The 16,523-nt window shown below is 45.7% G+C and overlaps 1 protein-coding gene across 1 annotated transcript; it reads right to left on the reverse strand.

Moving 5' to 3' along the window:
• Positions 1-747: 747 nt before the first annotated feature.
• Positions 748-14,661, reverse strand: derl1 (derlin 1). Its single transcript, XM_042315688.1, has 7 exons — positions 14,282-14,661; positions 12,354-12,465; positions 10,265-10,329; positions 6,240-6,266; positions 2,712-2,860; positions 2,483-2,593; positions 748-1,999 (listed from the first exon to the last, which is right to left on the reverse strand). Exons 1-7 carry the CDS (start codon positions 14,432-14,434, stop codon positions 1,846-1,848), a joined length of 771 nt encoding a protein of 256 aa, XP_042171622.1. The 5' UTR covers positions 14,435-14,661; the 3' UTR covers positions 748-1,845.
• Positions 14,662-16,523: the final 1,862 nt, after the last annotated feature.

A 16,523-nucleotide genomic window follows, 5' to 3' on the forward strand; every position in this document is an offset into this window, starting at 1 on the left:
CCAGCCTGGTACCGTGACACTTGTGGTGGTCGTAGAGCAAAATGGAGAACACCATTGTGTTTGTGAGTCATCGTTCCATAAACTGGTCGTATTAGTTTGTGGCCCAAACCTTTTGGACACTAAAGATATTTGTGAGTCTCCTCCTGGTCTGACAAACACAGCTGCAGTTCTGCCACCTTCCACAGTAGATGTGCTGGGTTGAGGACTGGCCTATGTAACAACAAAAAGACTGATTTGTGTTATGCTGATTAGATTAAAAACAGGCATGTCAATCAACTCTAGGGGAAATGCACACTGGGTAGACCAAATATTGAGTTGCATCCCCTTTTGCCCTCAGAACAGCATGGACTACAAGGTGTTGAAAGCGTTTCGCAGGGATGCTGATCCACGTTGACTCCAAAGCTTCCCACAGTCAAGTTGGCTGGATCATTCTTGATACACACGGGAAACTTGTGTGGGGAAAAACCCAGCAGCATTGCAATTCTTGTCACAAACAGGAGCGTACCCCGTTCAAAGGCGCTTACATTTTGTGTCTTGCCCATTCACCCACAATCCTCCTCCAGCCAGTCTCCCCTTTATCTACACTGATTCAAGTGAATAACAAAGGATCATAGCTTTCACCTGGTCAGTCTGTCACGGTGTTGTGTTCTCAGTGTATATGGGCTGCCTTAATCTGCATTTTCCCCCCTGTGTCCTTTAACAATGTTTCAGTCCAGAGACATGCACAGGATTTGATTTACTTCAGAACAATGTTCAAAGATTTTTTTTATGCAACAAAAACTGAAGTTGTTACGTTCTGTTTACTCAAGTACAAAATGGCATTGTACAAAAGTTAGAGAAGCAGACCCTGCCAAAAAAAATATAAATCATAAGATACTCAACTGAAAGACATCCTCTGGTATAAGGTCAAGGGTCACTGTACATGTGTGTCGGGGTCAATTCCATTGTAAAAACAAATTGTAATTTCAGTTAACTTGTTGATTTGACCCTGGTGAATAACTAAATATTCATCAAGACAAGAGTGCTGCTATTTAGCCTGGTTCATCTTCTGAATGGAAATCAAGTTGGCAACAAGCAAATCACTCATCGTGAAAACAGTTGATACCCATTTCACACCAACTGGGGGTATTCATCAAATCTTGCAGTTTCATTTAATTGCCATGTTGCAGAGCTAAATCAAAGGAGAAACAGAACCATGACACTGCAGTTTGACACGGATCCAAAGCATCTACTGGGACAGTCGGAGCACGAACCGTAGGCTTTTATCTCAAAATACAAACTGCATTGTTGCATCATTATACTATGTTGAAGATTACATTTTTCAATCCGCCACAACTTCGACCCTACTCCCCCATTCAAAACAGACAAACATTCAGTGTGGTGTGATCATACAACCGCGTAGACCCGGGGGGGGTGAACAAGAAATATTGTTTTGTGTTATTATATATGAGCCTCTATCTACACAGCCAGCGTGAGTGTTGCTGTTGCCCCGTGTTCTATTTAAGGAGCAAAGAGAATTCAGTCCTTAGTGCTTCGGCTGTTCTCTCCCAGAACAATGCTTTTCTAAATAGCCAAACCCACGCTCTGAAAAGGCTGGCTGCGGCAACACACTGGTTAGGAGGAGCCCTGTAATTACAGTGTAATCAGATATGGCATCTTGTGTAAAAGAGAGCACAAAGAATAACATGCTGATCATATCCACAGCTGAGATCTCTTTTCTGAACAGTTCAAAGGAAGGGGAGTTGGATACAAAAACAATCTGCTTTCTTCTGCATAATTTGGGCATCGGCGGTAGTCTTGAGGAGTGGAGACAGAGTCTTTGTCCTGCTACTCGGTAGGACAGTCTCAGTCGTCCCCTAGACGGAAGCCAGCTCCCCAGGCATGACGTCCTCCCATACCACCTCCACCACCACCACCGGCCTCGGGAGCTGCAGGTCTCCTGCTGGGTGGCGCTCCAAACCCAGACACACCCCCTCGTCTGTTGGGCAGGAAGCGGTACCTGTAGAGACAGAAGAAAGCACACTGTATTAAAACAGACATGCATCTCTGAAATGTAGAATGAGGACAACAGGGCTGTGTTCAGCAGGAATGTTCACGTAGAAATATATTTGTGTAGAACAGACACGCATTACACATCTCTGACATGTAGTATTTAATTTTTTATTTATTTTTTTACCTTTATTTAACCAGGCAAGTCAGTTAAGAACAAATTCTTATTTTCAATGACTGCCTAGGAACAGTGGGTTAACTGCCTGTTCAGGGGCAGAACGACAGATTTGTACCTTGTCAGCTTGGGGATTTGAACTTGCAACCTGCCGGTTACTAGTCCAACACTAACCACTAGGCTACCCTGAACTAACCACTAGGCTACCCTGCCGTATAAGGAATCGTGTCACCTCTATTCATGACATTTCTACCCGTCATGTTGCTTCAGGATTAAAGCAACACATGACTGTGACACCAGACAGGCAGAGAAACTCACAGGAAGTCAGGTGTTGACAGGAAGGACCTGCCTCCCAGGTCCATGGGGTATTTAAACATCAGGAAGAAGTAGAGATGGCCCACCAGGTTCCCAATCAGTTCATTTACAACACTGGAGATGAGAACAACCAAAACATTTAGGATTTTACTAACGGCTTTAGACATTTCTGTTCTATGTAAACTGTAGTTATAACATGTTGGATTGTTGATTAAATAATAGAACTACTTACGAGCCCCCAATAATGTAGTTGAATCCAAGGATGACCCAGGGTAGATAACATGCTTTGAAGCGTGTCCCAAACCAGAAGGAGACTATGGTTTCTCTGTTCAGCTGAGCCCACACGTACAGGACGGACATTATCAACGGGATCATCAGGAGCTGGAAAACACAACATCATTTGCATATTTAAAAAATCTAAATGTATTTGTCACATGCGCTGAATTACAACAGGTGTAGACCTTACAGTGAAATGCTGACTTACGAGCCCTTAACCAACAATGCAGTTAAAAAAAATAGATAAAAGTAACAAATAATTAAAGAGCAGCAGTAAAATAACAATAGCGAGGCTATATACAGGGGGTACCGGTACAGAGTCAATGTGGAGGCTATATACAGGGGGTACCGGTACAGAGTCAATGTGGAGACTATATACAGGGGGTACCGGTACAGAGTCAATGTGGAGACTATATACAGGGGGTACCGGTACAGAGTCAATGTGGAGGCTATATACAGGGGGTACCAGTACAGAGTCAATGTGGAGGCTATATACAGGGGGTACCGGTACAGAGTCAATGTGGAGACTATATACAGGGGGTACCGGTACAGAGTCAATGTGGAGGTTATATATACAGGGGGTACTATATACAGGGGTACCGGTACAGAGTCAATGTGGAGGCTATATACAGGGGTACCGGTACAGAGTCAATGTGGAGACTATATACAGGGGGGGAGGTGGAGACTATATACAGGGGGTACAGAGTCAATGTGGGGGACCGGTTAGTCGAGGTAATATGTATATACATGGTAATATGTATATGTAGGGGTAGAGTAGTTCTCAAATCAGTCATTTCATAATAAGAGGTGGACCAAAACCTCAGAGCTTTATCTAATAATGTAGGTTATAGATACATCCTCTTTTACAAACAACTGGCCAAGAGGCTGCAGCGACACAGCAGTCAAGCTGTAGAGTCTATATACACGGTGACCCACAGTTTGTTTACACTAAATGAAGTGTGGAGGATTTATGGTCAGTAGCACTGAGGCGGGACGACTAGCCTCTTAGCTGTAGAGAGTCAATGTGGATGACCTCTGGTAGATTTATGGTCAGAGTCAGGGGGGCACTCAATGTGGAGGCTAGCCTCTTAGCTGTACAGAGTCAATGGCCCAAATGGCACCCTATTCCCTATTTAGTGCACTACTTTTGACCAGACTGCACGATAAAGGGAATCGGGTGACACAGTCCGATTGGAGGCCCCTCTAGATACAGCAGACTAGACCAGGTCATCCGACAGTAACTCCCATGTGATAAACTGGGGGGATCATCCGACCGTAACTCCCCATCGTGTAAACTATGTATATGTAGGTAGAGGTAATAGTAGTTCTCAAATCAGTCATTTCATAATAAGAGGTGGACCAAAACCTCATTCATTAGCTTTATCTAATAATGTAGGTTATAGATACATCCTCTTTTACAAACCAACTGGCCAAGAGGCTGCAGCGACACAGCAGCACTGAAGCTGTAGATGTCATAGTTTTTATTGTCACGGTGACCACGGAAGTGTCCAGTTTGTTTACACTAAATGACAGTGGTTGTGATGACCTCTGGTAGATTTATGGTCAGTAGCACTGAGGCGGGACGACTAGCCTCTTAGCTGTCAGAGACTGGTGACTTATAGCTGTCTGAGGTGGTGTCCCAAATGGCACCCTATTCCCTATTTAGTGCACTACTTTTGACCAGACTGCACGATAAAGGGAATCGGGTGACACAGTCCGATTGGCGGCCCCTCTGTGAAACAAGATACAGCAGACTAGACCAGTCTGATCATCCGACAGTAACTCCCCATCGTGATAAACTGGACCGGTCTGATCATCCGACCGTAACTCCCCATCGTGATAAACTGGACCGGTCTGATCATCCGACCGTAACTCCCCATCGTGATAAACTGGACCGGTCTGATCATCCGACAGTAACTCCCCATCGTGATAAACTGGACCAGTCTGATCATCCGACAGCAACTCCATATCGTGATAAACTGGACCAGTCTGATCATCCGACAGCAACTCCCCATCGTGATAAACTGGACCAGTCTGATCATCCGACAGCAACTCCCCATCGTGATAAACTGGACCAGTCTGATCATCCGACAGCAACTCCCCATCGTGATAAACTGGACCAGTCTGATCATCCGACAGTAACTCCCCATCGTGATAAACTGGACCAGTCTGATCATCCGACAGTAACTCCCATCGTGATAAACTGGACCAGTCTGATCATCCGACAGCAACTCCCCATCGTGATAAACTGGACCAGTCTGATCATCCGACCATAACTCCCCATCGTGATAAACTGGACCAGTCTGATCATCCGACTAACTCCCCATCGTGATAAACTGGACCAGTCTGATCATCCGACAGTAACTCCATATCGTGATAAACTGGACCAGTCTGATCATCCGACAGTAACTCCATATCGTGATAAACTGGACCAGTCTGATCATCCGACAGTAACTCCCCATCGTGATAAACTGGACCAGTCTGATCATCCGACAGCAACTCCCCATCGTGATAAACTGGACCAGTCTGATCATCCGACAGTAACTCCCCATCGTGATAAACTGGACCAGTCTGATCATCCGACAGTAACTCCCCATCGTGATAAACTGGACCAGTCTGATCATCCGACAGCAACTCCCCATCGTGATAAACTGGACCAGTCTGATCATCCGACTAACTCCCCATCGTGATAAACTGGACCAGTCTGATCATCCGACAGTAACTCCCCATCATGATAAACTGGACCAGTCTGATCATCTGACCTTCTTAATGAACCTAGTTTACATGATGTTCTACAGATTAAAAGGGACAATCCACTCAGACTACAGTATGTGTTGGTATTGTTCCAATAGTCCACTGTTGATTCAGTCCCAATGTGTTTTGCGTGTCAGCAGTCAAGTTGTTTTGCATCATCATGATGCTGTGGCCAGTGACACTTTGCTTCTAGAAAGTCCATTATCTTGACATGATGCTGTGGCCAGTGACACTTTGCTTCTAGAAAGTCCATTATCTTGACATGATGCTGTGGCCAGTGACACTTTGCTTCTAGAAAGTCCATTATCTTGACATGATGCTGTGGCCAGTGACACTTTGCTTCTAGAAAGTCCATTATCTTGACATGATGCTGTGGCCAGTGACACTTTGCTTCTAGAAAGTCCATTATCTTGACATGATGCTGTGGCCAGTGACACTTTGCTTCTAGAAAGTCCATTATCTTGACATGATGCTGTGGCCAGTGACACTTTGCTTCTAGAAAGTCCATTATCTTGACATGATGCTGTGGCCAGTGACACTTTGCTTCTAGAATATATATATATATATATATATATATAGCTAATAAAACCTTGCCTATCCTTGACAGGTGCCGTAGGGATGGGCTGACAGCCTTTAATTAATGCAGGGTTTGACTATGTGTCTTGGTAAATGAAAAAGGCAACAGGTCTTAATTCTTCTAAAGGACAGAGAGAGAATAGAAGGAACCTACCTGCATGTCCATCATTAAGCCGGTTATCTACACAAGCAATGTCAAGGAAATCTGCATTCACATGTTGAATCAAACTCCCTTCGTCTAGTTGTATATAAACAGGCCACATACCCCGGCCTTCATTTCCCTTCGAGTCACCCCGGCCTTCATTTCCCTTCGAGTCACCCCGGCCTTCATTTCCCTTCGAGTCACCCCGGCCTTCATTTCCCTTCGAGTCACCCCGGCCTTCATTTCCCTTCGAGTCACCCCGGCCTTCATTTCCCTTCGAGTCACCCCGGCCTTCATTTCCCTTCGAGTCACCCCGACCTTCATTTCCCTTCGAGTCACCCCGGCCTTCATTTCCCTTCGAGTCACCCCGGCCTTCATTTCCCTTCGAGTCACCCCGGCCTTCATTTCCCTTCGAGTCACCCCGGCCTTCATTTCCCTTCGAGTCACCCCGGCCTTCATTTCCCTTCGAGTCACCCCGGCCTTCATTTCCCTTCGAGTCACCCCGGCCTTCATTTCCCTTCGAGTCACCCCGGCCTTCATTTCCCTTCTAGTCACCCCGACCTTCATTTCCCTTCTAGTCACCCCGACCTTCATTTCCCTTCTAGTCACCCCGACCTTCATTTCCCTTCTAGTCACCCCGACCTTCATTTCCCTTCTAGTTACCCAAAAGGAAAAGCAGTGGAACAGATGACTTGACAACAGAACTATTGTGTCTGTTCTGTCATGGAGCATAGAGGAGCCTAATGATCCATTCCAGCTGTACTGAGGTTCTGGAACCACAACACAGTAACTGAGGCAGCATGGGCAGAAAGACAGAGGCTGTATTTCAACCAGATATTTCACGTGAGTAGTGTTGTCCATCCATATGACCTGCATTAACCACATGGCTGTACGGACTGTAGCTAGGCCACTAGCAGGCAGGGGGGATTGGCTATACATACTGTAGCTAGGCCATTAGCAGACAGGGGGTTTGGCTGTACATACTGTAGCTAGGCCATTAGCAGACAGGGGGTTTGGCTGTACATACTGTAGCTAGGCCACTAGCAGACAGGGGTTTGGCTGTACAGACTGTAGCTAGGCCACTAGCAGACAGGGGGTTTGGCTATACAGAGACTGTAGCTAGGCCATTAGCAGACAGGGGGTTTGGCTGTACATACTGTAGCTAGGCCACTAGCAGACAGGGGTTTGGCTGTACAGACTGTAGCTAGGCCACTAGCAGACAGGGGGTTTGGCTGTACAGAGACTATAGCTAGGCCACTAGCAGACAGGGGGGTTTGGCTGTACATACTGTAGCTAGGCCACTAGCAGACAGGGGGTTTGGCTGTACAGACTGTAGCTAGGCCACTAGCAGACAGGGGTTTGGCTATACAGAGACTGTAGCTAGGCCATTAGCAGACAGGGGTTTGGCTGTACATACTGTAGCTAGGCCACTAGCAGACAGGGGTTTGGCTGTACAGACTGTAGCTAGGCCACTAGCAGACAGGGGTTTGGCTGTACGGACTGTAGCTAGGCCATTAGCAGACAGGGGTTTGGCTTTACATACTGTAGCTAGGCCACTAGCAGGCAGAGGGTTTGGCTATACATACTGTAGCTAGGCCACTAGCAGGCAGGGGTTTGGCTATACAGACTGTAGCTAGGCCATTAGCAGACAGGGGTTTGGCTATACATACTGTAGCTAGGCCACTAGCAGACAGGGGTTTGGCTATACATACTGTAGCTAGGCCACTAGCAGACAGGGGTTTGGCTTACAGACTGTAGCTAGGCCACTAGCAGGCATACAGACTGTAGCTAGGCTAGCAGACAGGGGGTTTGGCTATACATACTGTAGCTAGGCCACTAGCAGGCAGGGGGTTTGGCTATACATACTGTAGCTAGGCCACTAGCAGGCAGGGGTTTGGCTATACAGACTGTAGCTAGGCCACTAGCAGACAGAGGGTTTGGCTTTACATACTGTAGCTAGGCCATTAGCAGACAGGGGGTTTGGCTATACATACTGTAGCTAGGCCACTAGCAGGCAGGGGTTTGGCTATACAGACTGTAGCTAGGCCATTAGCAGACAGGGGTTTGGCTATACATACTGTAGCTAGGCCACTAGCAGACAGGGGGTTTGGCTATACAGACTGTAGCTAGGCCACTAGCAGGCAGAGGGTTTGGCTTTACAGACTGTAGCTAGGCCATTAGCAGACAGGGGTTTGGCTTTACATACTGTAGCTAGGCCACTAGCAGCAGAGGGGTTTGGCTTTACATACTGTAGCTAGGCCATTAGCAGACAGGGGTTTGGCTATACATACTGTAGCTAGGCCACTAGCAGACAGGGGGTTTGGCTATACAGACTGTAGCTAGGCCACTAGCAGACAGGGGTTTGGCTATACAGACTGTAGCTAGGCCACTAGCAGACAGGGGGTTTGGCTATACATACTGTAGCTAGGCCATTAGCAGACAGGGGTTTGGCTATACAGACTGTAGCTAGGCCACTAGCAGGCAGGGGGTTTGGCTATACATACTGTAGCTAGGCCACTAGCAGGCAGGGGGTTTGGCTATACATACTGTAGCTAGGCCACTAGCAGGCAGGGGGTTTGGCTATACATACTGTAGCTAGGCCACTAGCAGGCAGGGGGTTTGGCTATACATACTGTAGCTAGGCCACTAGCAGGCAGGGGTTTGGCTATACATACTGTAGCTAGGCCACTAGCAGACAGGGGGTTTGGCTATACATACTGTAGCTAGGCCACTAGCAGACAGGGGGTTTGGCTGTACATACTGTAGCTAGGCCACTAGCAGGCAGAGGGTTTGGCTGTACAGACTGTAGCTAGGCCACTAGCAGGCAGAGGGTTTGGCTGTACAGACTGTAGCTAGGCCACTAGCAGGTAGGGGGGGGGTTGGGTGTACAGACTGTAGCTAGGCCACTAGCAGGCTGGGGGTTTGGCTGTACAGAGAAACAGATTGTAGCTAGGCCACTGGAAAGGGGCTGAACTGTTGCTTGGCAGCTTAACAGGCAGGGGGTGGCTCTAATAATACATACTATAACAAGGCCTGGACTCAGGAGAGGCAAAAACAATGGGAAATCATGGCAAAAACCATGAAAAACTATTAGCCTACCTTTAACAATGGACAAAACAGCATAACGTCGCTGTCTGATGAAAACCTTGTAACTCCAATTTTGCAAATATATAATTTTTTACATTATCGCTTTAAATGAACTCCCCTCAATGTTCTCTGAACATTTCATGACTCAAGGACACAAAACATTTATTCAAAATATATAGAGTTTCATAATGGTATGTTCCAATTCCTGAAAAGTTTCATAATGGTATGTTCCAATTCCTGAAAAGTTTCTGTTTTGAAGGTTTTCAGACAGAGGATAAGTTAAATGTATGAAGAGGTTTTTGGACAGAGGATAAGTTAAATGTATTAAGAGGTTTTTGGACAGAGGATAAGTTAAATGTATTAAGAGGTTTTTGGACAGAGGATAAGTTAAATGTATTAAGAGGTTTTTGGACAGAGGATAAGTTAAATGTATTAAGAGGTTTTTGGACAGAGGATAAGTTAAATGTATTAAGAGGTTTTTGGACAGAGGATAAGTTAAATGTATTAAGAGGTTTTTGGACAGAGGATAAGTTAAATGTATTAAGAGGTTTTCGGACAGAGGATAAGTTAAATGTATTAAGAGGTTTTCAGACAGAGGATAAGTTAAATGTATTAAGAGGTTTTCAGACAGAGGATAAGTTAAATGTATTAAGAGGTTTTTGGACAGAGGATAAGTTAAATGTATTAAGAGGTTTTTGGACAGAGGATAAGTTAAATGTATTAAGAGGTTTTTGGACAGAGGATAAGTTAAATGTATTAAGAGGTTTTTGGACAGAGGATAAGTTAAATGTATTAAGAGGTTTTTGGACAGAGGATAAGTTAAATGTATTAAGAGGTTTTTGGACAGAGACGATAAGTTAAATGTATGGCTAATTGATTTACTAGGACTGATAATGTTGTCAGCTGCATAAAAGATGAAGGCATCATATTGATAAGCAGGTAAAGGATACAACAATGCAGAGCCAGTTGAAGAGCAGCATGAACACAAAGTCAGCCGGACGCCCATCAAACGCCCCTGGAAGAGATAGGAGAGGGAGAGAGAGGATAGAGAGGGAAAGAGAGGAGATATGAGAGGGAGAGAGGATAGAGAGAAGAGATATGAGAGGGAGAGAGGATAGAGAGGGAGAGAGAGGATAGAGAGAGAATAGAGAGGGAGAGAGAGAGAATAGAGAGGGAGAGAGAGGATAGAGAGGGAGAGAGGAGAGAGAGAAGAGATATGAGAGGGAGGGAGGATAGAGAGGGAGAGAGAGGAGATATGAGAGAAACACTTTTGTTTGTTTATTTCACATGCTTTACCATGCCAATAAATCCCATTTAAAATGAAATTGAGAGATTTATTTGAGCGGCAGGCAATAGGTGTCATCACATTTAAAAATACTGTACATACAGACCTTACACCACAATTCTTTATTTAATCATATTCTAATTGCCTTACCCCACCATGGTCACAAGATTCTTTTTAAATCTGTGTGTGTGTAGTGAACGACATGGTCTGCTTCCTCCTACCGTCCTAATGTTGTGTAACAGATCAGATGTATAATGGAGCCTGACTAACGATAAGAAGTGATCGGTGAGGCCTGGGATGGTCTAGCTGTCTAACCCGCTTCCTCTGGAGCGCATCTACCATGTACCGCTGTCAGCATGGGTTCCAGTCCAGCCCAGTGCTCTTTAAGCCTGCTCTCTCCTACCTTTCACCTCCATCTAGCCCATAAACATACAACATTCTTGTCTATATAAAAACAAGTAATGTCTATTGGGCTGCTCATAGTTTGGTGCCTGGTGGAGGGGCCTCTTCCACAGGACAGGCTCAACGTGTATTATAGTACCTGATGGAGGGGCCTCTTCCACAGGACAGACTCAATGTGTATTATGGTGCCTGATGGAGGGGCCTCTTCCACAGGACAGGCTCAACGTGTATTATGGTGCCTGGTAGAGGGGCCTCTTCCACAGGATAGGCCTCTTCCACAGGACAGACTCAATGTGTATTATGGTGCCTGATGGAGGGGCCTCTTCCACAGGACAGGCTCAATGTGTATTATGGTGCCTGATGGAGGGGCCTCTTCCACAGGACAGGCTCAATGTGTATTATGGTGCCTGATGGAGGGGCCTCTTCCACGGGACAGGCTCATCGTGTATTATGGTACCTGATGGAGGGGCCTCTTCCACAGGACAGTATTATGGTGCCTGATGGAGGGGCCTCTTCCACAGGACAGGCCTCTTCCACAGGACAGACTCAATGTGAATTATGGTGCCTGATGGAGGGGCCTCTTCCACAGGACAGGCCTCTTCCACAGGACAGGCTCAATGTGTATTATGGTGCCTGATGGAGGGGCCTCTTCCACAGGACAGGCCTCTTCCACAGGACAGGCTCAATGTGTATTATGGTGCCTGATGGAGGGGCCTCTTCCAGAGGACAGGCTCAATGTGTATTATGGTGCCTGATGGAGGGGCCTCTTCAACAGGACAGGCTCAATGTGTATTATGGTGCCTGGTGGAGGGGCCTCTTCCACAGGACAGGCTCAACATGTATTATTCACCCTCAGACATAACAACTGCAAATGAGAGCTGGCAGACTGTCAGCCTAGCAAGCCTCTGTGACCTGGCGTGAACCCACCTTCTGTGACCTGGCGTGAACCCACCTTCTGTGACCTGGCGTGAACCCACCTTCTGTGACCTGGCGTGAACCCACCTTCTGTGACCTGGCGTGAACCCACCTTCTGTGACCTGGCGTGAACCCACCTTCTGTGACCTGGCGTGAACCCACCTTCTGTGACCTGGCGTGAGCTCACCTGTCTCCAACCCCGTGACCTGGTGTGAACCCACCTGTCTCCAGCCCGGTAGAGTACTGTGTGAACCCACCTGTCTCCAACCCGGTAGAGTACTGTGTGAACCCACCTGTCTCCAGCCTGGTAGAGTACTGTGTGAACCCACCTGTCTCCAGCCTGGTAGAGTACTGTGTGAACCCACCTGTCTCCAGCCTGGTAGAGTACTGTGTGAACCCACCTGTCTCCAGCCCGGTAGAGTACTGTGTGAACCCACCTGTCTCCAGCCTGGTAGAGTACTGGTAGAGGAAATAAAGATTGACTAGGTAGAGGAAGCCTGTTCCAGGGCCCACAGGGAAGTATAGGGTGGAGGTGATTGGTCTCCATACCTGTAGAGAGAGAGAGAGAGAGAAAGAGAGATATCATAGCGTCTGTTAGCATTTAGGCAGGTCAGGGCAGTAACTGGTAGTGGGGGGTGCCAGGGCAGTAACTGGTGTGTGGGCGGGGGAGTGCCAGGGCAGTAACTGGTGTGTGTGTGGGGGGGGGCTTGGCAGGCCCTCCACAGCTAAACACTTTATTCTCATGTGATGTAATGGGGCACCAGATCACAGTGACAAAATGTGAACTCAACTGTCACATTCACTGGTTGATGTAAACACACAAGGGTATTCAGGATACCATACATGTATTGTGATACCAGGAAAACCCAAAGCAGACTAAACTATGGTTCTTTAAAGCCTGCCTGTATGTAACGGTCTATGATATAAGCCTAGTTGGGAGAAAGAGACTAATGTGACTGTTGACAACAGAAGGCTGTGTGTTAACAACTTTAGAATGTTTTTGTCTCAGCAAATGAAGTCTGCTTCATGTTTTGTGGCCACGATACTTCCAAGTATTGCAATACTGGTATCGTGAGAACCCTAAAACATACACCCTGGGCCATCTGACCGGGTTGGGGCACTGCACTGGTTTACACAACAACCCCAATGGAACAACAGCCCAGACTGCCCAGCACAGGTGTGCCAGCTGTGGCCTCGCCAATGGAAACCTACTCTGCCTTCACAAGAGAACAAGCAGTAGTCAGTTGAGCTGTCAGGCCTGAGAACTGATACTGTCCACTCGGTAGGTGTTCGTGGTGGGAAATAACCCAATTATCATACTTGAGTAAAAAATAAAAAAGATACTTCTATTAAGGTAAGTCACCCCAAAAAATACTTGAGTAAAAGTATTTGGTTTTAAATATAATTAAGTATCAAAAGTAAAAGTATTAATAAATTAAAATATCTTATATTAAAGAAAACAAGATGTTTTGAATATTTTTTTATATGTTTTTAAGGATAGCCCAAGGCACACTACAACACGCAGACATCGCTTACAAACTAAGCATGTGTGTTTAGTGAGTCCGCCAGATCAGAGGCAGTAGGGATGATCTCTTGATAAGTGAGTGAATTGGCCCACTTTCCTGTCCTGCTAAGCATTGAAAATATAACAAGTACTTTTGGGTGTCAGGGAAAATGTATGGAGTAAAAAGTAGATTATTTTCTTTAGGAATGTAGTGAAGTAAAAGTTGTCAAAAATATCAATAGTAAAGTAAAGTTCAGATACCTAAAAAAAAAATGTTATAATAATTGTGGTACTTTCAAGTATTTTTACTTGAAAACTTTACAACACTCTGTGTGTGTGTGTGTGTGTGTGTGTGAACCCACTTCATAGAGGTGGGGTCCAGTAACAAAAGAAGGGTCGAGTGTCACATTGTGACGCCACCTGTCAGAGGACTATGATGAAACCCTTGCTTGAGAGTCATGATGACTACTGTACGTAATGTGGGAGGTGCCAGTTATGATGAGGATGTCCAAATGTGGATGTGATAGCACCACCTGTTGGAATTGCATTGACATTATTTTTGGTCAAACCTCACTCAACCAAACCTGTAACAAATCCAGGAATATCAAATTTGTGAGATATTCACCAAACCTTTCGAAATAATCATGTAGTTAATATGTACATAATTTCTATTGAAAATGCTGCTATCCTATCACTGAACTAGCGTCTTCATGCATCCCGGAAGTCCAACCTGTTCGTTTTGTGATTGGACTGAATTCACACCCCTCGTACAATCCAAGGCCTGTTAGCCTTGATGCTAGGCTATCATAGCAACACAGCAAATTGTAGCACACAAAAACAACCCCACTGCCCATAACGTACCTGAAATTTGTGAAAGAAGTTCTCTGGCCATAAGACGAGGTACATGGGACTGATTAGTCCCAGTTTACCTATCAAGGGAACCGCAATCGACCCAGCAAACCAGTACCGGGTGATGAACGGGATTGTTTTGAACCAGTCCCCGATATCTGACATCTTTCCATACGATCTTGGCAAAACGACCACAGTCAACGAATTGCCTAAAGGCAAACGAACAGTCCCAAAGTCCTGTGGTGACTGACGATACCCCTTGTGTTATAATTCCCTTTCGAAGACAACAATTATTCACGAACGTTTGGTTCCTCAGTCAAGTTTTCATGACGTGGCTTCTTATTATACCTCAATCTTCTCGCGACTAGCTCTTGAACTGCTCACTTCCTGTCAAATTTGCACAGCAGTCCTTGCTATCTGGGATCCTTCGCACGTCACAACTCTGACGTTACCCCATTGAAGTTGACATTTTGAATGATTTACACTGAACAAAAATATAAACACAATATGCAACAATTTCTAAGATTGCACTGAGTTACAGTTCATATACGGAAATCAGTCAATTTAAATCAATTCATTAGGCCCTAATCTATTGATTTCACATGACTGGAAATACAGATATGCATCTGTTGGTCAAAGATACCTTTAAAAAAAAGGTAGGGGCGTGGATCAGAAAACCGATCAGTATCTGATGACACCACCATTTGCCTCATGCAGCGTGACACATTCCCTTTGCATAGTTGACTAGGTTTGATTGTGGCCTGTGGAATGTTTTCCCACTCCTCTTCAATGGCTGTGCGAAATTGCTGGATATTGGCGTGAACTGGAACACACTGTTGTACACGTCGATCCAGCGCATCCCACACATGCTCAATGGTTGACATGTCTTGTGAGTATGCAGGCCATGGAAAAACTGGGACATTTTCATCTTCCAGGAATGGTGTACAGATCCTTGTGACATGGGGCCGTGCATTATCATGCTGAAACATGAGGTGATGGCGGCGGAAGAATGGCACGATAATGGGCCTCAGGATCTCGTTATGGCATCTCTGTTCATTCAAATTGCCATTGATAAAATGCAATTGTGTTTGTTGTCCGTAGCTTATGCCTGACCATACCATAACCCCACCATGGGGCACTCTGTTCACAACGTTGACATCGGCAAACCGCTCGCCCACACGACGTCATACACGCTCTCTGCCATCTGTCCGGTACAGTTAACCGGGACTCATCCATCGAAGGTAAGCATTTGCCCACTGACTGCAGTCAGGTCAAGACCACAGGAGGTTGGTGAAACCTTAATTGGGGAGGACGGGGCTCGTGGTAATGACTGGAGCGGAATCAGTGAAATGGTATCAAATACATCAAACACATGGTTCCCATTCTATTTGCTCCGTTCCAGCCATTATTAGGAGCCATTCTCCCCTCAGTAGCCTCCATTGGACAAGACCCTGGTGAGGACAATGATCACACAGATGAGCTTCCCCGAGACAATTTCTGACAGTTTATGCAGAAATTCTTCAGTTGTGCAAACCCACAGTTTCATCAGCTGTCCGGGTGGCTGGTCTCAGACGATCCCGTAGGTGAAGAAGACGGATATGGAGGTCTTGGGCTGACGTGTTTACACGTGGTCTGTGGTTGTGAGGCCGGTTGGACGTACTGCCAAATTCTCTAAAACGTTGGAGGCGGCTTATGGTAGACAAATTAACATTAAATTCTCGGGCAACAGCTATGATGGACATTCCTGCAGTCAGCATGCCAATTGTGGCATTGTGTTGTGTGACAAAACTGCACATTTTAGAGTGGCCTTTTATTGTCTCCACCACAGCTGTCAAGTGGATGGATTATCTTGGCAAAGAATAAATGCTCACTAACAGGGATGTAAAATCATTTATGCACAACATTTGAGAGATATAAGCTTTTTGTGCATATGGAACATTTTGTGGATCATTTATTTCAGCTCATGAAACTTGGGCCCAACACTTTACATGTTGCATTGATATTTTTGTTTGTGTGGTTAAGGTAGGTGCTTTTATCAACGCGGGTGTAGTATTTACATACAGTAGAATTGCTTTCAATTGTATTGGGTTGCACAAAAACTTTCCGTGGGAAGCCAGAAGTTAAATACAATTGCATTTGAACCTACTGTGCATTGGGCAGGAAGGTTGGTCATTATGGCTTGGGAATTTGAGACAAACTTACCAAACGTGGGTATGTTGTAGACCCACTTCCTCTCTGCTTACTTAATGTCAAA

The sequence above is a fragment of the Oncorhynchus tshawytscha genome, unplaced genomic scaffold (genome assembly GCF_018296145.1).
Source record: "Oncorhynchus tshawytscha isolate Ot180627B unplaced genomic scaffold, Otsh_v2.0 Un_contig_7223_pilon_pilon, whole genome shotgun sequence".
Classification (NCBI taxonomy): Eukaryota; Metazoa; Chordata; class Actinopteri; order Salmoniformes; family Salmonidae; genus Oncorhynchus; species Oncorhynchus tshawytscha.